The sequence below is a fragment of the Ixodes scapularis genome, unplaced genomic scaffold (genome assembly GCF_016920785.2).
Source record: "Ixodes scapularis isolate PalLabHiFi unplaced genomic scaffold, ASM1692078v2 PGA_scaffold1__304_contigs__length_218370807, whole genome shotgun sequence".
Lineage (NCBI taxonomy): Eukaryota > Metazoa > Arthropoda > Arachnida > Ixodida > Ixodidae > Ixodes > Ixodes scapularis.
Window position 1 is genome coordinate 9,025,969 of NW_024609846.1, and position 18,093 is coordinate 9,044,061.

Sequence of the window (18,093 nt, forward strand, 5' to 3'; positions counted from 1 at the left end):
GCTGGGAATCTCGACGCTGGGAAGCTCCGGGATCTTGCTTGTGTACGAAACAACACGCTGTAACAACCAATAAGTACGCGTACACCGAGCTCGCACCTTTACATTAGTGTTGCTGGTCAGCAAGTTTGTCACTTGTTTTGTACGTTCATTGACCAAATTACCTTTTGAAATTACTGTTTGAGGTAAAACTCGGAGACAACATTGAAAAGCTAAAAATCGAACGCACTGCTTATCTTTTATCTGTACTGACCCGCAGCACTGCACGAAGTGAAGTCCCCACCCGCTTGGCCTTCTACAAATTCAATATCGCGTGTGCGCATGAAGGTATCCTGCAATCATTGAATCATATATAGGCGCCATTTTCACATACAAACCGTTTCAAAGAAAGCAACAGCGAGCACTTGCGTGAAGAGTGTCGCACCGTTCGCCGGACGGCACGTTCACGGGCGTGAACCCCTATGCGATGCGCCAAACTAACTAGCATTCCAAGCGTATTTGACGGTTGCTAATGGCCATAAGCTTTGTTATGTGCTTGTTTTCTTCCTGACTGAGTATGCCGAGATAATTTTAAACCCACCATTGGGCGTCGGTAAAGGCTCGTCCAAAAAGGATTAGCGAGGAGTAGGGGACGGTTTTGGGGCCTCAGTCGTACAGCCGATCTATTTACTTTTTATTTACGTCTTCTTGAAAGTTCATGCGCCGACGTTGGGCTTAACTGTGAGTACAAAAAATTCCATGAGGATGCTTAAGCTGTTTACGTGTAGGAATGCGAAAGCATTCGTACACTCAGCGCATTCCTACAAGTAGCGCGGCCCGCTGTCCTCCGCAGAGGCGGGCCGCCCGCCGGCCTCTGCGGCAGACGCCCCCATTATTTCAAGAAAAGTAATTAATTCCAGTCACAATTACTTGGCCTAAAAAGTAATAGATTACCGTTACAAATTACTTCCCGTAAGAGGTAGTCGATTAATTACTTCGTTACTTCACTCGATTACCAATGCGATGCTCAAAAGAAACACGAAAAAGGCATACATAACTACTGAGCGTTTGAATGGAAAACTTTTGGGCCCATCAAAATTAAAACGGAAATACAACAGATTCAGTACTACCTACGCATCATTCATAATTTTCATAATTTGCATAATATTTCATAATTTTAATAATTTCATAATTTTTATAATTTCATAATTTTCCTAATTTTAGGAGAACGATTCTATAAAGTACAACTGCTCGAAATAAGCGAGCCTTGCGCTGTCCAACCGGGACAGAACTAAATTTCATGAACATGCGACGAATGCACTTGGGCGGTGGAGGCACGCACACCATTCGAATTAGTCCGAGTTTGGCATCGGCGAGCTTCAGAACACGATTCCCTTGAAGGTATGGTTTTTCTATGTTCGCTGCATGTTGCCTAAAGAGGGGCTGCTTTACCTAATAAAACGGACTGGCTGTGAGACCAAGATGCGGTACTTGCGTCTGGGTACATTTCAAAGACTCCTGGTTGATGAGGGTAGTTATCCGACCGAATGACCCACTTGATATTCTTTCTTGATCACCAACCCTATTAGAACCAAGACGTCACACGAAATATTAATGCACAATCTCTCAGCTGAACAAATTTTGCCAGTCTAGAAATTATAAAAAATATATATATATATTTTCAGTGAACAGCACGCTTCCATGTCTTCCTCGTGTTTACAGGCGGATTCGCAACTCCAGTGTCTAAGTGAGTCACTGTTTGGTTTCAAAAACCTCGGGCTGTGTTTCCTTTCCCTAAAATTTCGGTCAAAGTTCCCGCAGGCGCAGTCCGCTGGCGAGAGCCCCATCATTTTCGTTTCTAAGAATACGGGTTCAGCCTGGATGTCCCAAAGCCGTTTTGTCACGAGTGAAACCCGTAACAAGTTGCGTCAGACAATTGTTAAAGGGACTATGAAGACAATTTCGGAAATCTTTTTGGCGATTCAACTGGGTTCCAGGCACATCTCAGGCCACGTTGCCCAAATTTCAGCCGAAACCGGCGCTTGTATGCCGCGCAAATCAATTAAACAGTCGCCGTAATAATCGTACCGGAATCGACTGGAGCGACGCCCCGAGAGTTGCGGGAGAGGCCAGGAGAAGCGGAGCTCACGTGACCGATGCGAGGCCAAGAAGCGCGACGTCACAAGAGACGCCTCAGCGATTGGTTGAAACGAGAGACGCGCCCTCGGTCACGTTTTGATTCTCAGTTTTTAGGAATACTGTTCTAATTTCCGCTTGAATAGCCATGAAAAGTATAAATCGGACCGGAAATGATTACTAAACCGTAAATAAAGCAGCATAATTGTTTTTTTCTTTGCTACGCTGGACGCGAAACGGCCACCGAGCAACTATGGGCACTTCGGCATGCGGGCCGCTCGTTATCGGTTGGGCGGTCTCCCTCGGGTGATGGCGGAGGCCGCCACACACGTACTCCCGTTCCGTTTGTGTTGGGTTACAGAAGGGAAGCTCGAACTCGCTCGCGAGAGCGGCATTGCCGTCTATGTTGACAGATTCGACAAAACGGCCGCGCCACCGCGCCAGCGCGCTGCTATAACCCACCGCGGTAACAAGAGTCTCGATCTCCTAAATACCACCGATACCGACTATTCACACTTGACGTCACTCCCTACGTCACCTCCGCTTTCGGAGGCCCAGAAACGAGAATGAAGATTGTTCAGTTTCTGTATCTTTACTTCTTTCTTAGGCACAGAAATACGCGTCACAAATGTCTACAAAAAATTGGGCAGCATGCTATGTTCCCAAGAAGCATAAAAACACCATTTAAAAAAATTAAATAAAATCGTCTTCATTGTCCCTTTAAATGCAATATTGAGAAGTTCGCAATTAATGCCATCTCCATGTCCTGCATCAAGCTCATCCCAATTAATTCCGGGCAAGTTGAAATCCCCAGCAGTAATTAGTCTGATTCCGAGTCTAACGTTAGCACTGAGGTAATCGTGTAATGCTTCCAAGACTAAATTAGGAGCCTCCGGAGACTATAAAATGCACAGACAACGTAGTGTGTATTATAAAAGTTCATGTTACACCATCTACATTCAACTTCCTGAATGTCTTTCATTACTACGTAGTCGATATTATTTTTAAGAATCAATGCAACGCCGCCTCCTGTGGTTTTCCTATCTTTTCTTACCATCTTATAATCTGGTGGTTGTAACTCTCCGTCACTTATTTATGGGTGTAACCATGTTTCTGTTACTACGACAACATGGGGTTATAAAGCATTAGTACCTGCTCGAGTTCAATGAGTATTAGCTAGACTGCGCGCGTCTAGATTAATCACACGTAATTCCTCGTTTGTTGTTTTTTTTTTTTTTGTTTTCAGCGAGTCATTTATTATTGTTGGATATATTCCTATTAAGTTTGAAGCGGCAATTTTCCTCGTCATACCGAGAGTAGAAATCATCGTTTATCCTATTGTAATATTTAACGAGCTGTACATGCGCGCCATCATCCCTCGCTGCTTTCGCACTTTCCCGAGCATCTTTTATCTGGTTATCGTGGTCGGTGAAAAGTCGTCTGAAATAGATATTCTTGAGCCCTTCAATTTTCCGCAGTTTGGAAAGATTTATATTTTTTTTTCTCTGAAGTGAGCAAAGTTCATGATAACTGGCCGAATTCTGTTGGGTTGCTTCTGTGCGATCAACTGTACTGTAACTCCCAGGCGGCTTTAGAGAACATCTGAGACTACTTTCGATTTTAAGTCTTTGTTGTTTTTTTTTAGTTTGTTTGTTTTTTTGTCTTGGTTCTGAGGGATGCCAAAGATTACCAAGTTTCTTCGACTACGATCTTCAATGTCGACAAGTTTCTCCTGTTGTGCTTGAATGGTCGCATTAAACTTTTTGGCGGTATCTTCAGGGCCACTGACTTTGGCGTCACTGTTCTAGACAAAAGTTTCAAGCCGTTTAATGTTTTCTGAAAGTTCGTCTACTCTTCCATTGAAGCTAGTTTGGTTTTCTATGGTGTCATCGCTTATTCTTTTTTGGGGGGTTTCTAGCAGTACGGCGATAATTTTTCAGTCCTTGTTTCTGGGCCCGGGTTCAGCTCGACATCAGCAGAAAGTCATCATTTCACATCAATGCAAGACACAACCTTAAAACACCATGGGGCATGGTAGGACAATGAGGTACCGATTATCGCTTCTACGAGTAGGATTCAGTACTAACCTGTATGGTAAATAACATTGGCATATCAACCGACTTTACCCTTGCGAAGCTGTCGTGCCCACTGAAGCTTGTCGCGTCTGGTACAGTTCTTATAACAGCAGGGGAGACGGAGTGTAATCCGCACAGGCGAAGGGAGAAAAAAAAACGACAGCTTATGTTATGCGAGATGCACTGCACAGGACGCCCACCGCGGAGTGACGCATGAAAACCGCCATGGCACCCAGGGAGAAGAATCTGAAGACGGACGGTACTCCATTGAGGGAAGGCAGGAGCCAGACCACCGAAGGGCGAAAACAGCAGGGATCGAAGACAAAGGAAGGAAAGTAAACGAGGGGGATGTTTATTTGCCACTGCAACCGAGAACGGTACATGGTTACTTCTGAGAGTACTTCCGGAACATCTCGATGCCCTTGTCGTTCACCTCGGCGTAGTACGGGAGGTCTTTCTTGAGGGCACTGTAGTAGTCGCGGACTTTGGGATGGGCGTCCAGGCTGTAATCGGCGACCTGAAAGGGGGGAATAACCGTCGTCAGCGGCAGGACAAAGCAGGACAGAAAGAACCAAACCTCGGCCTCCGAATACCTGCAGTAAGCCAGCTATCGGGAAATAAGGAACGTGCACAGTTTCAGTACGAGGCCCACCACTGTTCAGCAAAGCATAAAAGCAAGGAGACTAGCGATTTCCGGTAGAGACACCACCTCATCGCTACCATGCATTAGCTCGTAGCAGCAGTAGCGTAGGGACTTAAGAGAAATGTAAGAAAAGGAACTAAGTACACGATCGAGTTCCTACAAACGAGACCGCAGCTCTGGACCCCTACGCTTTAGACGGCACACAGATCACCCAAGAGCGGAAATGCGGGCAGGTCCTACCAATAAGGATAATCGGAACAAAAAAGGTGACATACGTCAACGAAGGAGAGGGTACCAGCGACAACGATGTCGGCAAGGCTGATGTCGGAGCCGGTCAGGTAAGGCTTGTCCGACAGCAGTTTTCCGAGAACTTGCAGAGCATCATTCATGGGGGCTTCGGTAGCGGGGTCGTATTCCTTCTTGAAAAGCAGGGCCGGGTACTATTTCAAAGAAATAAAGATAGAAATAAGCCCAGAGAAACGATAACAAAAACGAGGCGAGATAAAAGTGCTCACGAAGTAGGCAGACATAGTCTTGTAGAGGGTGCCAATGTCGAACATCAGCAGATTGTTGATCACCGCGCGCTTCTCGATGTCCTGGGGATACAAGGGGCTGCCGGCAGCGTACTTGTCCACCAGGTAGGTAACGATGGCGCGGCTGCGACGAAAGGAGCACCGTTCAAGCATGGGGGAGGTGGGCGAACGTCGGAAATAAGTATACCTTTCGAACAGTACGAGGCTGCCATCGACCATAGTAGGGACAGTGTGGGCTGGGTTAAGCTAGAAAGCAGAAACAAACAGGCGAATAATATCACTATTAGCGAAACATGAAATTGGCCATTCGGGTACCAGGAAACGAAAAACAATGCTTAAAAAAGCAACAGCTCGCTCTTCAAGCAGCGGGCACCTCCAGACACAGCGTCCAACTGCGTTTGATCCTCAGCTCGCCGACACGCGTACATCCGTCTTTCATTGTCTACGCGCTTATGACGAAAGAAAATGACGCCTTCCAGCCACTTCTGGATCCTCTCAACCCTCTAACGTTTAAGGATATGAGAAGACTTGCGACAATCCTAGAAAACAGCCTGTAACGTATCCGAGGGCAGGCTCCTTTAGACGAAACGATGAAGGGTTCCTCAAAGCGCAAGGAAGGGTGCTGGACTTTCGCCTTGATTTACCTTGAGGAAATCTTCCTTCTTGGTGTCACCAGCAGGAATGTCGACCTCCTTAATTGTGAGCGGAAGGCCGATGTGCTTGGCCACCATCCTGACCACACGGCAAGGCGCGCTGGGCTCGCAGCTGTAGAGTATCACAGACATGACGACGACAAGGGCGAGAAGTCAGGGAGAACAGGATCACAACCGTCGGACTGATTCCAGGAAGACTGCGGAAAGAACGCAACAGGCACTCGCTTTTGTAGGCGTCTTGGTAGCGGAAGTCACATGTACACCGGAAGGAGCATCCCTGCGAAACGACTGGGCTCGTTGCTGCATATTCATTAGTCACTGCACGCGCGAGGAGAGGGCCACCGTGTAGCAAGCAAAAAAAAGTGATTTCGTGAATCAGCGATGTGTTGATTGAAGAATTTGTGCGACATCAGAAAGGTTGGTTGCATGCACACCAGACTCAACAATTGAATTTTTGTTTATTTAATCTTACCCCTCCAGTGCTCTTAGTACTGGCTTATTGTGTACAGGTCAGTGACAATGCCGAATTTACGGAACAACATGCCTGATACACTGCACAAATATCGCAAATAGCCTTTTGTTGTTTTTCTTTCTCGTGCGCGCGGAATCGCTGAATCCCGTCCTAAAGAGTCATCGTATATGAGAAGCCCGATTGATTATAATAGTGCGACTGTCATCTGAATGTTAAAGAACAAAACGACAGTGCTGCGAGAATTTCTGAGCCCTCTAGACGCCGGAAAAGCGTCAGCAGAAAAACACTGAGAAGATTTATAAAGACGACATTAATTACAGTTTATCATTGAGGAACAGGCCACGGTTTGATTAATATGTTTATATTTAGCTAATTCCTTACTATTTGAACTGCTTCATACTAATCTATTTCGAAGTCCTCTCGCTGACTGCGTAAATATATCCATGCTCCTAGTTTGTAACAAAGAAATATGTGTTCACAACATATAAGAAAATATCGGGACTTTTCTTATATTATTATCGCTAGCGCTAACTCTATGCTTGGATATCTGAAAAGAAACTTCTCTTTAACCCCAATATCATTAAAATTGCTTCTGTACAGAACTCTAGTTCGTTCAAAATTAGAGTACGCCTCATCAATCTGGGACCCCGGTCACGCAACGCTTGTGACTAACGTTGAAGCTGTTCAAAATCGTGGAGTACGTTTTATCTATTCTATCATCTATGAAAACCTCATTGTCCCTGCCTCTTCTTTCCTTACGGCGAAAAATATCTCGTCTATGCCTTTTCTACAAAATTTATCACTTCAACGCTTCACTAAAGGATAAGTTATTCCTTAACCCCGCATATATCTCTTCACGCATTGATCATCGTTTCAAGGTCGGCATTCCTCACTGTGAGACATCAGCATACAACGACTCTTTCATACCAAGAACGTCTTCTGAGTGGAACCACCTTCAAGCATCTTTAGCAGCTATCCCATCACTTGATTTATTTAAAGAAGCGCTTACTAATCACTTTTGTTAATATTTTGTCGAATTGATTGTGTTTTAATCGCTGCCTTTTACGTTTGTATTTTCTTTTGAGTGAATTCTTATATGCCCCACCCCCTCTGTAATGCCCTATGGGCCCCGAGGGTATTGAAATAAATAAATAAATAAATAATTCGTGTGAGCTATGGTTTGTTTCTTGGACAAATTGTACAGGAAAGTTTTGTCTCGTAAATAGGGTCATTGTTTGAAGTGCGTATATTTGCTCAGTAGCCGCCTCGGTGACTCCGAGGCGAGAGCGCCGGCCTACGGATACCCATGTGGCAGGTTCGAATCCCGGCCGAGGTGCCCGCAATTTGACGGAGGCTTATTGTGGAGAAGGCGCCGTGCAACCGAGCTTCCGGGGCGTGCCAGATGCCCTTCGTTGGTTTGGCGCGTAAAACTCCCAAATTTAATTTGTTGTTTGCTCAGTTTAGGATTATGATATATGTTTCGACAGTACTTCATTCGTTTAACTTTATATAATTTTGTTTGCATGAGTGTGGTGTAGCATCGTGCTGCTCGATTCTTAATTCCTTCTCTTATGTTTGGCTGAATGACTGCATGTTTTGTTTTTAATCCTTTTTTTTTTTTGTAACTTGTCTTCATACGTTTGCTGTTTAAGTTACACTTGAGACCCCACTCCTACCACAGTCTCCACCGGCCTGCAATACTGTTTAAATAGATAACACGAAGAGAAACAGCCACTGAGAATATCAGGCAACGGATTGATACAGGAAGCTGCCAAGCTTAAGAACATTAGACAGAAGCACCGACATAACGATTATGTTTTCCCCGTTCCCTGCACGAGCTTCAAGTAGTTCTAAAATTGACTGATACTGTCGTTTTCGATTATGCTGAGCATGTTCCTAATTGAAATCATGTGATTATCTAACTAATTAAATAGTTGATTCAGGAAGTTTAGTTAATTTTCCGACTTATCACAAAGATTAGCCACTCACATAATGTCCCCCTGGCCACATAACTCCCCTGCACACACCGTATTAGGGCATCTTTCACGAATATTTTGTAATAAATCTGTTCGAATTAAAATAGAACACCTGGAGTGTGTGTGTATATATACAAGGTGTTTTTTTTTAAGCTTAAAAGATTTGTTTTGAAAAAGCCGCGAAAGTTACACTTATGCCGCTTGAGGAGGTGAGTTATACGGCCAGGGGGACATATTATAGGGGGATAATCGTAAAGATCAGTCTGCTAATTAATTAAAATTCGTTAATTAACTTTTAATTAATGAAAATAGACATATGGTTCCAATTAGAAACTTTCTCAGCGTCATCGAAAACCACTAAATCAGTAATTTTCAGAGAGACTTTGAGCGCGTGAGAAGCGTAGTAGTGCACTAAAGTTACCACTCGTGGAGCAGGCACAAAGCTAGCGGTTGCGATAAGGCGCCCGCGCGATTTTTTCGTCTCTTATCTAGCCCCAGCCTTGTATCTGCTCCACGAGTGGTAACTTTAGTACAATACTACGCTTCTCACGCGCCGAAAGTCTTTCTGAAAACGACTGATTTAGTGGTTTTCGATGAAGCTGAGCAAGTTTCTAATTGGAACCTTGTGTCTATTTTCAATAATTAAAAAGTTAATTAACGAATTTTCATTAATTAGGTGACTGATCGTTACGATTAGCCCCCTATAATATGTCCCCTTGGCCGTATAACTCACCTCCACAAGCGGCATAAGTGTAACTTTCACGGCTTTTTTTTAAACAAATCTGTTAAGCTTAAAAAAAAACCTGTATATATATATATCTATATATATATATATATATATATATAGGTAAAGTAAGGTAAATATAAAAACAATGGACCGGGAAAAGTTAATAAGTGAAAGATGCGTACTGTCGGGGTTTATTACGACGTTTCGAGCGGGTGATGAAGAGCGGTCCCCGCTCGAAACGTCGTAATAAACTTCGAATTAGTAACTCCGACATGAACTATCTCAATTGCTTGAGATAGTTCATGACTTTACCTCCGCCCCGAACAAGAAAAGTCAGGTAGATGTCATCTTTATCGATTTCGCGAAAGCGTTCGATAAGGTGTCGCATGCAAAGCTCGTAGAAAAACTGAGGAACTACTTAAAAAATAACCAAGTTATTGGTTGGATACTATATATATATATATATATATATATATATATATATAACGGGCATGGTGGCGGGAGGCCGAAGGCGTGGGTATAAAACTGAGAAGAAAAAAACCCTTAGTGAAAAACAGCAACAGCGGACGATTTAATCTTCGACGTTTCGGCCGGAGTCCGGCCTTCGTCAGGAAGAACTTTTACAGATGAACGCGGGTGGTATTTATACAATGCTACGGTCGAGTCCAAATTTCGGAGGGGTGACGGTTGAAGCTTTCGAGAGAGGGAAGCGTAGGGCAGTTCTTATCCGGGTGAAGAAGCTTGACGGTCGGTGCCAAGTTTCAAGGACGGCGGGATGACGGTTGTAGCTTCTTGAGAGGGGGCGCAGGGTGACTTTGTGTCCGGGCCGGCAGCGGTGACCTATATAGACGATAGCGTACAATAGACGAAAGTTACACGCGCAAACTGAAGTGCTGTCTCAAAAAAAAAAAAAAAAAAAAAAAAAAGGCGGCACGGTCACTTGTGTGCATGCCGGCATACATGAGTCAAACCTGGAAGGGAACAATGTTAAACCTAGAAGTAAAAAGAAATACAATAGACATCAGAACCTGGAAATAAAAGAGAAGTTGATGGTCCAGTTCCGGCCCCAAACACAGTACCACTGTTAACAACAAAATCTACAAAAAAAAAAAAAAAAATGTTTTTGGATTGTTGTTGCTATTCGTCTGTTAGCATTTTAATCGATGCCAGAGTACCGGGGCTTTCATTTATTCCTTGTTTAATAGTGTTAAATCGGTAAATTAGGTAGGATTCACGCTGTTCACGTTCGCGATTTGATTTAAATCCAGATTCTAGGAGCGTCACTGACAATTTATCAAAAGAATGTTTTCGGAGAGCGAGATGTTTGGATAAAGGCAGTGCCGGAAGATTTATGGCGTGAGATTTGTGATTATTAAAGCGCAGTCTAAATGCCGTTCTAGTCTGCCCTATGTATTGCATTTTGCATACCGTACACTCCAATAAGTAAATGACATTCGACGAGGCACATGTTAAGTTTCCTTTAATTTTGATCGAGAACTGCGAGTGCGTGCTGCTGGCCGTGCTTGTGTGCTGCATCTGTTTACAGATTAGACATCCTGGGTGCCTGCAAGGCCTACATTCGTTAGGTGGTGGCGATGAATTTATCCGAGAGTTTACTAGCGCGTCTTTGAGGTTACGCGATCGTCTGTGGACTACCCCCGGGGCGGATGGAAACGCGCGTTTAAGGCGCTCGCTTTGTTCGAGAATGTTATAATGTCGTCTCAAGACATTATTTACATTAGGATGGTTTATGCTATAAGTTAGACAGAGATTTGTGCGTTGTGTGGCGCTTTGCGTGGGGCGCGGGCTGATGAGGTCTGCGCGGTTCAGTTGTTTGGCTTTTCTGATTGAATCGTCGATTATACGGGGTGGATACTTTTGTTTCTCTAGCACTGACTTTAAATTTTGACTGCTCGCATCAAAATCTGTCTCTTTTGAACAAATTCGTTTGAAACGATGAGCTTGGCTATAGGGAATGCTGTTCTTGCAATGGTGTGGGTGGTCGCTTTGATAATGAAGGTATTGCTGCCGATCTGTTGGCTTACGGTACAGGCTCGTGGCGAGTTTACTTTCGTCTATCTTAACGTTGACGTCTAGGAAGTTTATTTCGGTTTGAGAGTACAAATGTGTAAAGCGGATGCTCGGATGAGCAGCATTGTATCGACCTATGAAGTCCACCAGCTCCTCCTCAGTGTGCGACCATACAATAAATATATCATCTATAAACCTTTTGTATATTAGCGGCTTTACGGGACATTCAGAAAGAAACTGAGATTCTAATTTTCCCATGAATATGTTGGCATAGTTCGGGGCCATTTTGGTGCCCATCGCGGTTCCGCTAACCTGCCTAAAGTATTTATTGTTAAATTCGAACGTGTTTAGTTCTAAGACAAGCCTCGCTAGAGTAGCGACGACGTGTCCATCTGGGGTATCCGGTTGTTTGTGGAGTTCGTACATGTCAATTAAAGAGAGTATTCCATCATCATGTGGAATATTCGTATACAGCGATGACACATCGAGTGTAACGAGATATGATTCTTTTGGTATGCATAAATTTGATATTTCTCTTAAGAAGTGAGTTGTGTCTTTAATGTACGAATCAAGAATTGTAGGTATATGTTTAATTAAACTGTCTACATATCCTGATATGGGTTCGGTTACTGTACCTATTCCGGATATGATTGGACGCCCTGGGTTACCAGGTTTGTGAATCTTAGGGAGCATATAGAAGCGGCCCGGAGAAGGCTGTACCGGTTTCATTAATTTATGTTCGTTAGCAGTTATTCTGCCCTCGTCTAGGAGATCCTTAAGAACCGAGGTCACAATCTGAGTGTGGTGCGCCGTAGGGTCATCCGCGAGAGGTTCATAAAACTTTGAGTCATTTAGTTGGCGGTTTCCTTCTCGGATGTATTCAGAAGTGCTAAGAATCACAATTGCTCCTCCTTTATCGGCTGGTTTTATCGTTATGTCTGTCCTATTGCTTAGGGTTTTTAAGCTAGCCCGTTCGGATTTAGTGAGGTTATCCCGTCTTCCCGCCTGCCTGCGATATTCCCACATTATGTCTTTTTGCACAGCGGCTATGTATAAGTCAAGACAATCATCACGGTTAGCTTTTGGCGTCCAGTCGCTCGTTGCACGCTGCTGAGAGGTGTTAAAGCTAGAAGTTTTGTCCAAGAAGTATTCCCGCAATCTTAAATTTCGAGCAAAGTTGTCGAGGTCGCGTAGTAATTGAAATTCGTCAACAAAACCTGTGGCGGGACAGAAATTTAATCCCCTCGAAAGGAGTCTTTCCTCTTCTGTTGATATAGTCACGCCAGATAGATTAACAATTGTAGTGCCACAAGGGGCACTAGTGCTTGACCTATCGTCTGTTATGCTAATGGCCGGTTGAGTATGTTCGTTATAGTTAAAAGATGTCGTGAGCTGAGGTAAAACAGGGTTAGGAACCTTATCGCGCTGTAGCTTACGTAGCTTGATTGTTGCGAGTTCATGGTGTTTCTTTTTATCAAATTCAGATAGGGCGCTAATTTCGGATGTCGATAAGGGGCCATTTGAACGGAGAAGTGTAGCGGTCGCGGTCGTTAACTGTTTCACTTGCTTGTCACTATGCTGAATCGCTATTTGGACCAGTTTAAGGGAACCTTCAAGGAGAACTTGTTGCCATTCCGATCGGTCATGTTGGTCGAGGTTTGTGCAGGCGGGCGGAAGGGAAAGCGACATGCCCTTCGGGGTAATGCCTGCGTTAAGGTACACTAGCAAGGTTGATTTATGGAGTTCGTGCCTAATGCGTTTATCTGAGAGCTTTCGTACTTTAAGAAAAGTGGTACTGTAGTTTGGAGTGGAGGAACTGGACTCACCGAACTGTCGTCATTCGTCTTTCTTCGGGTGCGGGGAGCTCTCCACGGCGGGCTTTCGCAGGTTGTAGCGCTGCCTTGGGGTACTTCTCGGCTGCTGCGGGCGTTGCATCGGTGACACACTCTCGGCAGGTGTCGGGTACTCATCGACGTAGTTGACGCTCTCGCTGGCTGCCGGGCACGGTGCTCGCGGGGTCCCCACAGGGGCAGCTGGGCTCTCGATGCTCTCGCTGGCTGCCGGGCACGGTGCTCCCGCGATCCCCACAGGGGCAGCCGGGCTCTCTGGACTGGCGTGGCGGGACCTGGGACCCTCGGGGCGCCTGGGTTCCTCTGATGCGGCTCTCCTGGTGCAGTTGGCGGTGGCGGCGGTGGGGATCTCCGATGACCACCCTGGCGACGTCGTACTTGCTCCACGTTGCAAGATAGACTTCAGGTTTGCCGCGAGGAGGGCGACTCCCGTGAAGCTCGGGTGCAGCCCGTCAGCCGCCAGGACTCGAAGAGGCGGCAGCGACGTGAAGTCGTGGTCCAGGAAGGTCACCTTGCCTGGTTTCCTGCAGTAGCCCTTGACAGTGTTGTTGAACTTCCGGGCTTCGGTGTTGAACCAGTGGACGAAGCGGTGGTTCGACTGATCCAGGCGTCGATTGGTGTGCCGAGGCAACACGAGGGACACAATAAGCCTGTGGAGCTCCGGACGTGCTCGCAGCGTGTTGTTGACCAGGCGACAGCACCGTCGTAGCGTCTCGTCGGTGCCGTGTCGTTCCAGTTCGGTCGTCCCTACGTGAAAGACGAGCGTCGTGACAGAACGTGGGAGGTTGGCGAGCTCCTTCTCGATGTCGAACGTGGATGCGCCACGGATGGTGATGAAGGCGGGTGCGGCTCTATCGTAGGGGTCGAAGTGCTGGTGGAGATATCGGGTCTGCGAGTTCCCGATGACAGCGGAGGTCGGCAGGTGCTTGGGGTACATCCGTGTTAGCTGCTCCACCTTGGGTGCGCCGGGGGCCGGTCTGGAAACAACGGGCATGGTGGCGGGAGGCCGAAGGCGTGGGTATAAAACTGAGAAGAAAAAAACCCTTAGTGAAAAACAGCACCAGCGGACGATTTAATCTTCGACGTTTCGGCCGGAGTCCGGCCTTCGTCAGGAAGAACTTTTACAGATGAACGCGGGTGGTATTTATACAATGCTACGGTCGAGTCCAAATTTCGGAGGGGTGACGGTTGAAGCTTTCGAGAGAGGGAAGCGTAGGGCAGTTTAACATTTAACAAATTTTAACAAACAAACAAATTAACAAAATTTAACAATAAATACTTTAGGCAGGTTAGCGGAACCGCGATGGGCACCAAAATGGCCCCGAACTATGCCAACATATTCATGGGAAAATTAGAATCTCAGTTTCTTTCTGAATGTCCCGTAAAGCCGCTAATATACAAAAGGTTTATAGATGATATATTTATTGTATGGTCGCACACTGAGGAGGAGCTGGTGGACTTCATAGGTCGATACAATGCTGCTCATCCGAGCATCCGCTTTACACATTTGTACTCTCAAACCGAAATAAACTTCCTAGACGTCAACGTTAAGATAGACGAAAGTAAACTCGCCACGAGCCTGTACCGTAAGCCAACAGATCGGCAGCAATACCTTCATTATCAAAGCGACCACCCACACCATTGCAAGAACAGCATTCCCTATAGCCAAGCTCATCGTTTCAAACGAATTTGTTCAAAAGAGACAGATTTTGATGCGAGCAGTCAAAATTTAAAGTCAGTGCTAGAGAAACAAAAGTATCCACCCCGTATAATCGACGATTCCATCAGAAAAGCCAAACAACTGAAACGCGCAGACCTCATCAGCCCGCGCCCCACGCAAAGCGCCACACAACGCACAAATCTCTGTCTAACTTATAGCATAAACCATCCTAATGTAAATAATGTCTTGAGACGACATTATAACATTCTCGAACAAAGCGAGCGCCTTAAACGCGCGTTTCCATCCGCCCCGGGGGTAGTCCACAGACGATCGCGTAACCTCAAAGACGCGCTAGTAAACTCTCGGATAAATTCATCGCCACCACCTAACGAATGTAGGCCTTGCAGGCACCCAGGATGTCTAATCTGTAAACAGATGCAGCACACAAGCACGGCCAGCAGCACGCACTCGCAGTTCTCGATCAAAATTAAAGGAAACTTAACATGTGCCTCGTCGAATGTCATTTACTTATTGGAGTGTACGGTATGCAAAATGCAATACATAGGGCAGACTAGAACGGCATTTAGACTGCGCTTTAATAATCACAAATCTCACGCCATAAATCTTCCGGCACTGCCTTTATCCAAACATCTCGCTCTCCGAAAACATTCTTTTGATAAATTGTCAGTGACGCTCCTAGAATCTGGATTTAAATCAAATCGCGAACGTGAACAGCGTGAATCCTACCTAATTTACCGATTTAACACTATTAAACAAGGAATAAATGAAAGCCCCGGTACTCTGGCATCGATTAAAATGCTAACAGACGAATAGCAACAACAATCCAAAAACATTTTTTTTTTTTTTTTTGTAGATTTTGTTGTTAACAGTGGTACTGTGTTTGGGGCCGGAACTGGACCATCAACTTCTCTTTTATTTCCAGGTTCTGATGTCTATTGTATTTCTTTTTACTTCTAGGTTTAACATTGTTCCCTTCCAGGTTTGACTCATGTATGCCGGCATGCACACAAGTGACCGTGCCGCCTTTTTTTTTTTTTTTTTTTTTTTTTTTGTTGAGACAGCACTTCAGTTTGCGCGTGTAACTTTCGTCTATTGTACGCTATCGTCTATATAGGTCACCGCTGCCGGCCCGGACACAAAGTCACCCTGCGCCCCCTCTCAAGAAGCTACAACCGTCATCCCGCCGTCCTTGAAACTTGGCACCGACCGTCAAGCTTCTTCACCCGGATAAGAACTGCCCTACGCTTCCCTCTCTCGAAAGCTTCAACCGTCACCCCTCCAAAATTTGGACTCGACCGTAGCATTGTATAAATACCACCCGCGTTCATCTGTAAAAGTTCTTCCTGACGAAGGCCGGACTCCGGCCGAAACGTCGAAGATTAAATCGTCCGCTGTTGCTGTTTTTCACTAAGGGTTTTTTTCTTCTCAGTTTTATACCCACGCCTTCGGCCTCCCGCCACCATGCCCGTTATATATATATATATATAGTATCCAACCAATAACTTGGTTATTTTTTAAGTAGTTCCTCAGTTTTTCTACGAGCTTTGCATGCGACACCTTATCGAACGCTTTCGCGAAATCGATAAAGATGACATCTACCTGACTTTTCTTGTTCGGGGCGGAGGTAAAGTCATGAACTATCTCAAGCAATTGAGTCGTTGTGGAAAATCCTCGTCTGAAGCCATATTGGCTACTCGACAGTCCGTTATATTTTTCGAGAAATTTAAAGTGTGTTTATTAATAATGTGTTCAAGAAGTTTGCAGACAGAACAAGCTAATGAGATCGGCACGTCGCCTTCATTTAGTGGCCTGTTGAATATAATGACTAGATATTTCGACACAAGCTCTGCATATCGTTCTAGAAACGAGTTTGGCAAGCCATTCGGCACACTAGACCTCCGTGGGTCTATGTTTAAGAGTAAATTAAAAATTCCCAGTTCAGTTACACGCAAGTTCTCAAGGGCTGCGTAAGTGGTCAAACTTGGTAAAAGGGGTCATGATTCCATCATCACGTGTGAGCACAGATTTAAACTGTGTGCTGAAATGATCAGCTATTTTTCTGGAGTCTGTTTCAAGAACGCCATCAATTGTAAACGCATTTGTATTTGTAGTGCTTGGTAAGATATGATTCCACAACTTTCTAGGCGACGATTTTATAAAATTGGAAAGAGATATGTTAAAAAGCTTGTGTTCATCTGCCCTCATTTGTTTTTTTTCAACTTATCGTAAACATATTTAACGTTGTCTTTTAGGGTCTGATCTATATGGGTCTTATATTTCGCTCTTAAACGTCGCAGTCGACGTTTAAAATGAATGAATTCCCGTGAGATCCATGGATTGTTACGGCTTATCCAGAATGTACCGCATCGTTTTTTACTTGCGCAGTGGACTGGACCTTTTGTAGAAACATCGGTTCGAGAGTAAATGGTTCCACTACCCTCTCTCTCTTCCTTCTGGCCGAGCAGATAGGGAAGATGGTTCCGTTGTGTCGACTTCGGGGCAGAATATAACCCACAATGGGGACAAAGGCGAGTTTGGGGGATCAAAAGGGTATTCACTTGGGCTAGTTGGTTGTACATTTCAGGATTAAAAGCGTTAAAAAACGAGGACCAGTAGAAGAAGACACATACACAGTAGAACGCACAGCGGAGGTCATGAACTTGTTCCGGATTCCACCGTCGACGGGACACGCTGAAAGGATCACCAAGGTTCTGCGTGCTGAAACCTGGAGGCAGGCGAGACTTCTTCAAGAGGGCCTCAAGGTATGGTGCTATTCCGTCTACAAGGACGAGAAGGTGGCGAAGTGGAAGTACAGGGAATGTCGCCGACAAGCTGGAAGGAGCACAGAATTTTTATGGCAACGTCTACGGACGGCGTTGCCCAAGCCTACAAGAGGAAAGAAGAGCGGTGTGTGCAACGTGGTGTTGATGGGGGACGCTGAGGCACCTGAAGCGATCGTAAAAACTTTGGAAAAAGGTCCCAAGTTTGCCTGTGAATCAAACCTACAGCCACAGGAACTGCTCACACTTGTCAGAAATGTAGGCGAAAGAGTAGTACAAACGGATAGAGATAGATGTATTTTAGACGGAGTGGATGTACTACCCCGGGAGATATGGGGTCGGACCTACTGTCTCCTACTGTTTGAAAGAGGGGACTCAAGCTACTGGTGGCTGATAAGGAGGGTGGCTTTGTCCTTGTCCCCGAGAGTGACTTTCTAGAAAGAAGTAAACAGGCGGTCATAAAGAATTTTAAGGAAGTGAAAAAGATCTCCCTCACGAAGGTAAAGGATAGGGCCGTCGAAATGTGCCACAGTCTGGGCCTTGACAGGCTAAAGGCCTCA

At 45.3% G+C, this 18,093-nt stretch overlaps 1 protein-coding gene across 1 annotated transcript; it reads right to left on the reverse strand.

Moving 5' to 3' along the window:
• Positions 1 to 4,518: 4,518 nt before the first annotated feature.
• Positions 4,519 to 6,322, reverse strand: LOC8028826 (glutathione S-transferase 1). Its single transcript, XM_040208699.3, has 5 exons — positions 6,008 to 6,322; positions 5,551 to 5,609; positions 5,346 to 5,487; positions 5,106 to 5,270; positions 4,519 to 4,704 (listed from the first exon to the last, which is right to left on the reverse strand). The coding sequence occupies exons 1-5, from the start codon at positions 6,146 to 6,148 to the stop codon at positions 4,573 to 4,575; spliced, it is 639 nt and encodes a 212-aa protein (XP_040064633.1). The 5' UTR covers positions 6,149 to 6,322; the 3' UTR covers positions 4,519 to 4,572.
• Positions 6,323 to 18,093: the final 11,771 nt, after the last annotated feature.